We start from the raw sequence: 12,240 nt of genomic DNA, 5'->3' as shown, positions 1-12,240 counted from the left end.
TTTTTTTGGAGGGAAGGCTGGGCGTGTTTCAATAAAATAAAATAAAACAAAACAAAACCCAGAGGCGTAGCAGCGAGAAGCTGCCTGGATGCGATGTGCTCCCAAGCTGCTTTTTTTCACCCCGTTTCGCACATTCCTCCAGTGCGACCGCATCCCACTTCCCACCCCCACTTCTGGGAGGGGGCGAATAATAAATATTGAATCGCTGCCTTCGTCGGGCAGCAGAGAGTGGGGCCGGGCGGGGGCTGCGCCGGTGAGCCCGGGCTGTTCCCACCCACGGGTGACCGTAGCGGCGCGACCCCGGCCGCAGAGCCGCTTTGTCGGGGCGTCGGTGCTCCCCTTCAGCAGAATACCGCCATCCGGCTCTTTCGGGGTGTTGTCGGGTGTCGGAGCAGGCTGCCGGCGGAGGGTGGGATTTGCCTGGGGTTGCTGGCTATTAAAAACGGTAACAAACTTAAAAATCGCTAGCCGGCGGTTAACCCCTTCGGTGCCGGCCAGAGCCCCTCTACTCTCAAAGAATAACAAGTTTTAAAATGGTCTTCGTGGATTTTTTTTTTTTTTTCCCGTTATGTGTTTTGGCCCGAGAAATAAGCTGGCCGCCTCCCCGAGCCGGGCAGATTGCGGTGGCCACGCTGGACCGCGGGGCGCGGGTGGGCTGCCCAGGCGTTGTCCTTGTCCCCGCGTCCGCTGCTGCGCCCCTCTGCTTAGCGTGGAAGAAAAATTTAATCCAATTAAGAAATTAAACCTCGTGTGTTTAAAGGTGACAAATTTGAAAAGGAGAGGGGGGTGCGAAGTAAGATTTCCAGGTCACTGGTTAACTAAAGATGGTTTGGAAAAAGAGCTCAGGGATAAGGCGAGGGCAGAGGGAAGGAAAGAGGCACCTTTTTAAATGGCAAAGGCTCATACGTCTCTCTGGAATTTAAACTGTTTCTTAGGCTTGTAAAATCGTCTTGAAGTTGCGGATTTATCTCAGGAGGCTGCTCGCTAGCTAATCTTCTCAAGGCACGTCCTGATTTTTTTGTAACATTACAGTATCTGAGGTCCTTTTAACCTATTTTTTTAACAAAGATAATTTCTTGTTATGTAAGTTACTGTTCTGAATGATTGCTTTGGGTCTTGGAGATTGTCCTTAACCGGTCTCCCCTGTGCTGCAGAAACTGGAATTATTTACTTCGTTATCAATTCTTGAAAGAAAGCCTCGCTGAACTGGAAAAGGCTGCTGAGGTATTACGGGAAAATAGAGCCTTCCCATTCTTCTTTCTAGAGAGTTAAATCTCTGGTCATCCCTGATCGGAATTTACTTCAGAGGTTTATGTTTATGTATAAATCCGATTTTCCCCACATGCAGACTTACAAGGACGAGCTGCTTGATTTATACACACAGTATTAACTTCCTACAAGTGGCAGACTTCTAATGCTCTCTTCAAGAATTTTCTTCTTTGCTGACAACAGTTCCCTAAAACTGCCCTCTGCTAAAGCCAAAAGGCACTAGCTTGAGCTGCCTGATTTTCTTTTTGAGAGGAGATTAATGCTCTAAAAAAGGACGGCAGTCTTTTATTTAGTTGGATACCGAGTTTTCACTAGTACAGTGATTTATTTTTTTTTAATTTGATTTGGAAGGTGGGTTATTCTGAGTGAAACCTTAAGCCTTGTTTATCAGAGAGGGGCAGTCTGTTCTCATAAACAAACGAAGGAGCAAAATATATCCCGGTGTTACTCTATTGGGACACACAGTCATCTGTTGGACCTGGTGGCCTGTGCTGGCTAAATCAGATAGCAGTATCATGAGTAGCTTTGGTATTTTTAAGTTAGAAAAGGGATTGGAGTACGCTTCAAATTCCAGTGACAAACTACAGACATGTAGCAGGAGTTGATATTTATTTTGCTCTGGTTTTGCAAGAATGTTGCGATTTGAAGTGTTAACTTTAAGTAATGGGTGCAAATGTTAGTGTTTGCTGTTACTGCTTTTTAAACTAAAAACCCTGAAGATGTTTAACTGTGATATGTTTACAAAAGTGGCAATGCAAAGGGCTGCATTCTTTGGTGAGCCGGTCTGTGTTGTGTGGTACTTTTGGAAAGCACAGATGTGTATGTCATTTTCTGCCTTAAATATTTTCTTTCTTTTTTTTTTTTTTTTTTCTTCCTTGACTCCCAGCATCCTTGTGTTGAGTGACCCATAATAGCTAAGGATTGTGGTGTCTGGATATATTTGAATATGAAACAGTCTTTTGCAAGCCACTACAGAAGATTCAGTCAAGTAAAATTATTTGTATCATCAGAATAGGAAATGTAAGCTGATTAATGATTTTATGAATTTACAAGATCTGAAGTCAGGCAGATACAAGAATGTTCCTTGCATAATAGCATGTTTGAGCAAAGAATGGCATTCTGCATCAGAAATGGAAATTTTAGGGTTTCTTGCAGTCTTTTATCCTTCTGAATAAAGATGGAAATTCTGAACTAGGTAAAGAAACATATGGTTTCACCCAAAATGATTTCCTAGACTGATCAATTACTAGGAGATGTAATGAGAAATATACTCCTTGGGGAGAGGAAGGAGGGATTGCCATTACATAATATCCCTTGGGAGAATTCCTGTATCGCATAATGAGGTTGGTGATGGAGCATTTGGGGAAAATGCCTATGGATAGGAACTTGTTCTTCAGTTTTCCATAAGCAAAACATATTACTGAAAAATAGGCTTGTTAAGAGTAGTACTGAGACGTTAGTAGGTGGGTGCTTTGCCTCTATACACATTCCTTTTGTTCTCATAACTACTATGTAAGAGATTAGGTAACTGTAAAATTAAAACATCCACAAAATGAGAGATGCTAGTGAATAATTTCCTCGCTTATTTAACACCAAGGGTAAACCATTAAGACCTTGTGTTCTGTTCTAGGCGTCCTTAAATTATTTCTGTTTATCTACTGAAAATAGGTCTTAAGGAAAAGAAAATCTCTGGCCTTAATGGTGTAAACACAAATGACCTTATCCTCATGCTGGTGAAAATGAAATATATAGAAACGTATATATGTGATGTTGTGGATTCAGTAAAACTTAGTAGCTGGATATGTGTTTTCAGAGTCCTCGTAATATCCTGAGGATCACCCAGGAGCTGACTTCCAGATGTTAAAAATGACTTAAATACAGCCTTACTTTTTTAGTAGCAGTTGCCTTAAACAGGAAAATAATTCATTTCCACACACCTGTCCTGCGGGGTTTTTGTGCTGGGAGTCCGGAGCGTGTGGAGAGCCCCCAGGAAGGGAATGCTGAGCAGTGCCCGCAAGGGGTCGGGGGTGTCAAAGGGGAACAGTCTTAACACCTCTGTCACTGCTGGGGAATTTGCCTAATTTGAGTTGCTAATTTAAAATCTGAGCGCTGGTGATTCTAGTAATTTTTCAGCTGGCTTACCCAGCTTTTGTCCCTTGAGTTACAGATGTGTTCCAGCCTCGCGGATTCCGGCAGCCGAGGGGACGCAGTGACCCCTGATGGTGGCTCTGGTAATCGAGGCAGGTTTGCACAGCTATCACTATTTTTAGGAAGTTAAAGGTGCAATGGCTGTTTTGAAGTCCAGGCCCCTATTTCAGCATTTCATTGATAATATTTCATAGTATTTTGTGTGCCACCGTGTGGCTGCCGGGGCACATTGCAGTCGGTGAGGTGTGGCTGGGTTTCGTAGGACAGTCCCAATTTTAGTGTTGTCTTGATGGTGTTATTTTGTGGCTGGGTTTAGTGTCAGGTATCTGTTCCGATTCACTTACCATTGACCCAGTAGTGAGATCCTGCTCATTGGAAATGCAGACCAGAGTGGTGGCCACTCATTGCTGACCACTCCGTTGCTCCCAAAGTTTGTGGCAGGGCTTGGCTTTCCAAAAAGGCGGAAAACGGTGCTGGATTTAACCGCTGAGAGTTTGCATAAAGGAATTAGTGACATTTCTGCACCTTGTAGAAAAGGTCGCCATCGAGGAAACTGAAAATACAGATGACTGATACTGGTGGAGGGACTTGGTTGCAGATGGTGATGCTGGGGTGGCAGTCTTCCTCACCACCAGCGCCCTGTCGCAGCTCCATGGGTAGTGACCCCTGCACTGACCATCTCACACATACGGTTTAGTGTGAGAGCATCTCTCAAGGTAGCTAATGTCATTTTACGTGGTAAGAATGGCAACCTGTGATCATTGCTTTTTCCAAACTTAAACTAGGATGATGCTGTTGACGTGGATATAGAAAAACAGGTTGTCCAAAACATCCATTTATACTTTACATGGCTGCACTGAAAGGGCTAAGGATAAATAAAATGAGTCTTCTTTAATGCTATAAAAATAAACCTTACTTTCTGGTGGGTGGTGGGAGAAGAGTTAGAGTTTACATGAAGACAGCATTTCAGGGTGGCTGTTTATGCTGTTATCAAAGATATTTCTAGCTTGCTTACAAAATGAGACTCTTTAAAAAAAAAATTAATTTTGGAAGTACTTGGTCTAGCTTACGTTCTCATGGAAAAAAATATTACAGTTAAATTGCTGTGGAAGTTAGCTACAAGATTTTTAATATTGAGTTAAAGCAAGCTGAGTATGTTGTTTGCCGTCGTGTTTCGGGGGGGTGGGGGGTGGGTAAAAAACATCTGTACGTGGGTGCGGTTTCTGCAGTAACTGCTATACCATAGGAGAACCAGGGATGTAATGGGTATAAATCTTGGGATTTTTTCTCCATGGAATAGTCAACAATAAAAAGCATTTAGGCTATTAAGATACCTGCAGATAGATCCTTACTCCAAAGCTATGGGTTATAAAGTTAGAGTGTAGTCTGCCTTCAAAATGGTTGGAAATCCATCATAAATATCTCTTTACCACATCCCTTCTATCTCCCTGGATGATTGGCTCTCTGGCAAAGCCTGCCGTAGAGGGTGTACTGTAATCCTTTTATGCTACTTCTTCAGTGCAGATTACGCAGCAAGAAATAATTAGGAGATTAATTTTCACCTGTCACTGCCAATAATAGATAACCTTGATACAGCGGCAGGGCTCGGAATTTGGGGAGCGGGAAAGCGTTTAACCCTGTAGTGATTGCTGCAGGGACCGGGCAGAAAATGGTTGCCAGAACGTGACCTCCCTGCTGGCTGTCACGAAGAGGGAGAGCCGTGTTCGTCTCTCGGCTTCCTCGTCTCCCGCGAAGGCTTCGCCTTCATCCGCTGCCGTGCGCGGTGGAACTCGCTCTGTGCCGCACGCGCCTCCTGCTAATCAGCCCGGAGCGGGCGGCGGAGACCTTTGCAGTCTCGGCTTTTAATTCAAATGCAGTTCTGTTGCTTTTCATGATTTCAATTCCCAATCTGACCGGTATTCCTAGTCTGCGAGGGAAAGGAACTAACTAATGAAGATGGCTTCATTAGGCAGAATGCAATTTAGCCCTCCCCTCTCTCCAACAAATGCAGCTGAAAAAACATCCCAGAAGTAACTGTGCTTTTGGTCTTCAGAGAAAGCAGAGCTGAGGTGTTTCTGCTCCCTTTCAAAATTAATTACCAGCTCGCATCAGGTGAGCTTAAAAATGTAGCCTGTGCTCAGGGACAGTGAAGGTAAATGGGAAGGAAATAAAAAAAAAAAAAAGCACCACCCTTCCCCTCCACCGCTTTTTTATTTTTTTCTTTTGTGCTGAAGTTGAAATCTACAATCTGTTGAAAATGTAATGGGAAACGGCCTACAGAAAATGCCATTATTCATATCATCCTGAGCTCATTTATTTTATCTGCAATAGTAATGATAAGACAGGCTGCTTGGCAATGCTGATAAGCTGAGAAATATCTTAGAGCTATTTGTAAAAGTTAAAGCAGATCTTGGTACTGAGAGATAGGGAAACTGATGAGCCTTTGGGCAATCTGCAGAGCTGAAAGCTAATAAAGATTTTAATAGGAAGGCCTCATTAGGATTAGGGAGAAGATCTATTATCTGGGATTTACACAACACAAACAGTGGGGCAACTTCAATTTTTGCTTCTTTGTTCATTAAATACGACCGCTGAATGTGAAGCCTTTTGACTCTGATCTGGATCTCTTCGTATGTTCGAGGAGCCGTCACCAGCTGTTGGCTGAGCAAAGGTGGAAGGGCAGTTTGTGTGGGAATGCGTTTCCCACACATAAGAAATGCCAGAAAGCCATTGTATTCAGGGGCCGGTCACTTTTTGGAGGTGCAGAAACAGAGTCGTTTTCCAGTGCCTGGGTGGGAGGATTCTCGGTAGTCTTTCTCTCCTGTAGTGAACAGTATTTCTATCTTTTGGCCCTGATGAGTATCTTTAGAAAGAAATTAATCCATTATTGTTATGCTGGTTCTCTTGGTGGTGAGACTGAAATGCTCTTACTGGATAGCTTGGCCACCCAGTTCAGCCTAATTGGGTGCTGACTCCCAGTGCCACAGTGGTGGCTTTTTTAATTGGTTGTGATCACCATCCAGATGGAACTATTCTAGCAGAGGAGCTCTCTCCAGTGCTGCTGGAGTTGGTATGGGAGGAGTACCATGCCATGGGTGACCTGATCGAGTGCTTTGGTATTTATTCAACAATACTGTTTTAGCGCATCCTTCATTTTTATACATGTGATGTACAAAACGTTCACTTTTTGAGGTGCAAACACCTATCACGTGGGCTCAGCTGCTTTATTCCTCCTACTTAGCACAGTATGTAAGGTGCTGAAAGAGCATTAGTTTATCCAGGATTTACAGATGTATTTAATATTGATTCTCAAGGACCATCCAGACTTTTTTGTGGTTGAACTGGATTGTAAAGCAGGAGAAGCCATGCTGGGACATTCTTTGGTTTGCTTCTGAGGTCCAAGCCATGTTGTAACCTGATTCTGCTAACCTACAGTTTACTCCATTTTTACACAAAGCCGACGCAGCCTAGTTGAACCTCTAGTGCAGTTGAAGGGTCTTCTTAGGTTATATCCATGCTGGCTGTGAAATGCCACTTGTGTGACCACACCTGTGTTTGGGACCTGTCTGGTTTCTTCCTCGTGTGGAGCACACATGAGTACAGGGGTCTCGGTTTCTCCCCCGTTTTCATGGCATGGACCAGCTCCTCTCCTCCTGCTGGATCAAATAACCGTAGTGGAAACTACAGTAACATCCCTTCCATGGAAGAGTAATATTTGGAAAGTATGTTCTTGTATTTTCAGTTGTCTGTAATACAACGTAGCAGCACCATGAGCCACAGAGAAGTCTATTCCAGACCATGGTTCAGGATCTGCTGGTTTAAACCAGTGGTTTCGTAGGGCCTACAGCGGACGGTGTAATGATAGGTTTAACTCCCAAGTATTCCATCTGCCGTGTGCTTAAGGAACTTATTCAGAGCAGCTCAGCTGTGATCCCCTCCCCTGTGCCCTCGCCGGCGTGGGGACGGACTGGCAGGGCTGGGAGGAAAGCTCCCGCGCTGACTGCCCAGGACAAATAGAAATTTCTCATAGCGGGTTGGTGTCGCTTTATTGCAGCTTGTTCGTGACAAGTCCCAGTTTATGTCAGCGAAGCAGCGTGGCCTCCTAAAGAACTAGCGCTATTTGCACGTAACATGTTGCTCCAGCAAGGCTGCCATTTGAGAAGTTTCTGATATTTATGTTTGATATGAATGAAACTTTTTGTTTTGTCTGTAGACCGCAACGGAACTGGAGCTGACTCGTATCAGGAGTGCCTTGATAACAAGCAAGGTATGAGATCAAGTCTCTCCAACATGGGCACTTGGGACTGATTTAGCTTGATTTCTTGCAGCTGAATTGGTTGCTGTCTCTGTCTCTCTCACTCTGTCTCCCCCTGCCTTTTTTTTTTTCCCCTTCCCCCCCTCCCCCCCACTGTCTCCAAGCCAATTCACTGTTAACAGTTCCATGTCAGCTAACCTGTTAGCTCAGGGTCTCATTACACATTTGTGATAAGGCTTCTCGTTTCTAGCACCCCAAACCCTCTGTTACTGGGGGAGGAAGTGGGAAGGTTGTAAAACAAAAGTAGCACGTGCGCTTGCTTGCAGTTACCTTCTGCCTTGAGGTTTAGTTGCACAGCCAAGCAGAAAAATGTTACATTTGGGTTAGGAAAGGCATGTGCTAGGCTGGGTTACCTTAATGCCAGACGTCCTGTGGGAGTTTGTGTGCTGATATGCTGCCTCAGACTTGTCCAGCCTGATGTCTTCTCCCGTGGCAAAGTTGATATGAGCTGGAAAAGCCTCTTGTGACTTACAAGGGAGTGATGATGGTGAGGGAGGGACCTGTTATCCTTTTACTGTAAGCGTAGAAAGAGTCACATCAGTAGAAACGGCAATTGTAAAAGTACCTCAGAAACAGGACCCAAGGGCAAGGTTATTGATTTTTGTATTTAGAAAAAGGGTTGGTGTATTACGTTCTCTTCACATGTCCTCTCTGAGAACTGCAATCAGAAGAGCTACTCCATAGCCATGTAGTGAGTGTTGAACCTTGTGGCAATCAGGGAGAACAAGCACCCTTCAGTCCAGAATCTCATTCATTACGAGCTACAGCAGAGAGAGAAGAGGAAATGCTCATCCGAACCAGGTTATAGGCATCAGTTAAATGTCAGCTTGTTACCCTGCAGTGGACTCAGATCTGTGACAGTAGCTAAAACTATCATTTGCTGAAATTCTGACCCTTCTTGCATAATTTTCTAAAGTAATACCAAGAAACACAAAAATACCTGTCCCAAATTTGGTGCTTAGTTAGATTTAATTTTCCTCTGGTGTCTTCACTTTCAGTATCCATCAGTCAGTGTTACATGTGCTTCAAGTCAAAGCTGCCATGAAGTGCATTCCGCCTGCTGTTGTTGGGTTTGGGGTGGGGTTATTTGGGGGGGTTGGGGCTTTTTTTGTTTGTTTTATTTCCCTCCTCCCCTGAAAAAAGAATTATTGTTGTTTCTCTGGTGACCTTTAAGCTCATCTTTTTTTTTTTTTCACTATTTTTCTCTACTGATTGTAGTAAATACCTAATCATTGCTAAGCTTTCGTTTCAGAGGTTACAACTGGAAGACTAATGTGGAAGAACTGTAATCAATAATGGCACTTTTTATTAGATTAAGTTTAAAAGTCTTCCAGACCAATGTAATTCAGGATGCTCTTTTGAGAGATAGATAGTTTGTTCTTTGGGAGAGCAGGTTTTTTTTCCAATAACGTTTTTCTAGTTGGCTGGGGGAGTTTGTTCCATTTGCCGTTTTGTAGAAAGGAACTGAGTTTCAGGTTTTAAAAAAACCCTGAGTTTTCTGGGTTTTGGAAACAAATTGCATCCCCTATGATGTGCCCGTTACCCTGGTTTATCTGTCAGGTGGTATTGAACGGTGTCATATCCATCACTTTCATTTGTCTGTCAGTACCCTGGATTTCTCTTGTAGTGTGGTTTTTGGTGGGTTTCTTTGACTTCGTTGTTAACATGTGAACAAGCTGTATCATTATAGGTGCTTTCAATCCAGTATGAATTAGATCTGGTTTGGGTAAATTACCATGTCCATGCCAAATCATCGTGTTTAAAGCAACAACCTTAACAAATGAGAGGTTTAAAGGTAAAAGTACACACGGCATCTTGTAGTCAGTCCCTTACTGTCCAATCCACATTATGTTTTGTGAGCATGCAGTAGAGCTGAATCCACCATTTGCAACAATTTACGGAATACGAAATGTGTAGCTGACAGTGGACCCATAATTCTGGTTGCTTACTGTTTTGTTCAAAACACCACCAATGGCTGAAAGTAGCAGTGGCTCTTTAAAAGTATTAAATCTTCGAGCCACGTGAAATGCAATTGCCGTGGCTTCTTTTTATAACGGCATGCTTGTCTCCTAGAAATTACGCTATAATGAGGTTTGGTTTATATATTTTGCCCCTTTCCTCATTAAAGTGCTATCTCTCGGAAGAAGCGCTTTGTGTCTTGAAATACTGCACGGTTAAAATGAAGGCAGGTTTATAAGGATTTAATGTACTTGGGAGCCAAGGTTTTGCAGCTTTATGGCAAAGATGTTTTAACAAAGGGCTTTATGGTAAGGGCGTGCTGTATTTTAGTCAGGCAGTTGCTCAAGGGAAAATTTTCAGTGTGAGCACGTCACAGCAGCAAGGAGAAATTCAGAGGGAAACAGGCCTCTGAGATCCAGTCGCCGTCTTGGCCAATATTAAGTCTTCATTCCTTTCAGTTTCAAGCCCTGAAATTATTTTACCTCTTGGCTTAAGGAAGTCAAAGTCACGTCGTGCAACAACATGACCAGGTCATTTAGGTTTCTCATTTTAATGCTCAAAGGGAGGGTGGAGAAGAGCACGCCCGGGACAGCCGCAGGTGGGATTATTCACACCTCCTCAGGACACAGCTTGCTTGTTCAGCCTTTTATCTCCAACATTCATTATTAAAATCATACCCTAAAAGGGTTTGGAAGTGAAGAGGGCAGCAGTTGGGAGCAGCTGCCCATCCACCGTGGCAGAAGACGTGTTCTGGATCTGCCTGTTTCTCTGGGATACAGGTAATACCCTGTGGTTTCCTGAGAGCCGGGGGGTTCTGCCATGGAAAACAGGTATAAAATTACAACCAGACACAGTTGTTGTTGGAGCTTCTCAATAGGAACTTGCTGTTATTATAAATAAAACCATTTTATTTTCAAGGTTAGCCAATGAAAAGCACTTAGCTAGGCCTTGGTGGCAGCCAGGAGACATAACCTCGCATCCTTGAAACAGTGCAGAGAGAGATGGTCTTGGAAGCCGATTCCAAGCATTTCATGTTATCGTTTGTAGCGCCTTCTCTTAGCCATAGAAAATGGTGTTTTACTTCAGTGGTCTTCTCTCCATCCCCGTGCCCTCAGGTGGGCTGCTAACGTGTATTTCGCCCTGCTGAGCTCTGGCTTTCCAAGCAGAACTACAGGTTCCTTCTAGAGGAACCCAATACCTTTCACTTTTCCAGCTTTCTCTTTCTCGCAGAGTATTGCTGTTCTGTGTTATCTCCCCACAGCTGAATTAGTTGATATTTTTCCAAGGTGAATGTGCTTTCACCCTTCTGATGGCACTGTGGACTTCCTAGGACTCTTTACATTTCTTTTCTGGTATTTTACACCACCGCCTAAGTTCAGTACTACTTGTTGCTTTTGTTAGCTCCCCTCGAGGGGGAGGGCGAATGTTGTTTGGAGCAAGGATGGAGGGTAGTTAGTCTTGACAGTGATCAAAATTTGGCTGCGGTCGAGGCAATATCAGTGCCTCCTTCCTGAGGTTGTGGAGGACAGAGTGCTCCTGCCCTGGGTTTGTGCGGTGCGTGGGTCTCGGGCAGGTTGCTGAGCAGTCCGGACAGGGATGGGGTGTCTGCAGGGTTGATTTTGAACTAGTGGCTATAAACTGAAGACTTTTCATCCTGTTACCAGTCCCCTGGGCCATGCAGTCCCAGTGTGTGTCATCTCCTATTAGTCTTGATGCAACCAATGACCTTGTTTGTGCGAGCGCATTAAGCACAACATTAGTGTCTAATTTGACTACTTTGAATTCAGGCAGGCTGTAATCAATCACCTGAACTCTCTTGACAGTGAATATGGCTGGATGGGATAAGAAGAACAGATAAAATGCATGCTTTGGCCAAAACTCTAGGAAATTGGAAAACTACTCATGAACCCGTGTAGCTGATGTAACTGTAGCTGTGGGTGGAAACGGGTTCTTTGCTGGAAGGCGAGGGCTGCAATGGCAAGAAGTTTGTGGTCTTTGTAGAGGTCTGTTCAGCCTTCTTCCTGCCTGTTAAATACTGGCGTGGCAAATGAGACAGCCAAGATACAGAGGCACCTCTTAGAAGATGTTATCGGGTGAAGTTCTAACTTATTCCAGTTGTTGGATCCCTTTTGAACCCCAGCAAGATTAGTTGCAGGATGGCCAATATGAATTATGAGGCAGATAAATAAAAATGGCAGACTGGCATGGCTGGATTAAAAAGTGCAGTCAAAACAGTTCTGTCACTGAAGATGTTATTTCCATTAAATGTTTTGAGATTTAATATTGATTTCAGTGAAATTACCCTTGAAAACAGATTTCCTCCGAACCTTTACTTTTATATATTTGTTTTGGAACTACTTTAGGGGGTAGAAAAATGAAACTTTTGCTTCAAACAGCTTTTATGTTTTGAAATCATCTTTTTTCACTATGTGAACAGTTTTAAAAATATTATTTATTATTTGTATTCCAGTCACGCCTATGCACTCTAGTTATGGGCTAAACGTCATTTTGCTAACCACAACGCAGACTGGGGGGGGGAATCAGTTTCT

General features: G+C 43.6%; 1 protein-coding gene across 1 annotated transcript in view; it reads left to right on the top strand.

Annotated features, from left to right (window-relative positions):
• Positions 1 to 12,240, top strand: part of FBRSL1 (fibrosin like 1) — a 547,710-nt gene that overhangs the window by 439,185 nt on the left and 96,285 nt on the right. The window contains exon 6 of the mRNA XM_082491594.1: positions 7,631 to 7,684. Within this exon, the coding sequence (XP_082347720.1) occupies positions 7,631 to 7,684 (54 nt within the window). The remainder of the gene's footprint in view (positions 1 to 7,630; positions 7,685 to 12,240) is intronic.

Source organism: Vanellus vanellus (genome assembly GCF_965231255.1).
Source record: "Vanellus vanellus genome assembly, chromosome: 16".
In the NCBI taxonomy this organism is placed as follows: Eukaryota; Metazoa; Chordata; class Aves; order Charadriiformes; family Charadriidae; genus Vanellus; species Vanellus vanellus.
Note: the sequence above shows the minus strand (reverse complement) of the source record. Positions and strands in the feature narration are given on the sequence as shown.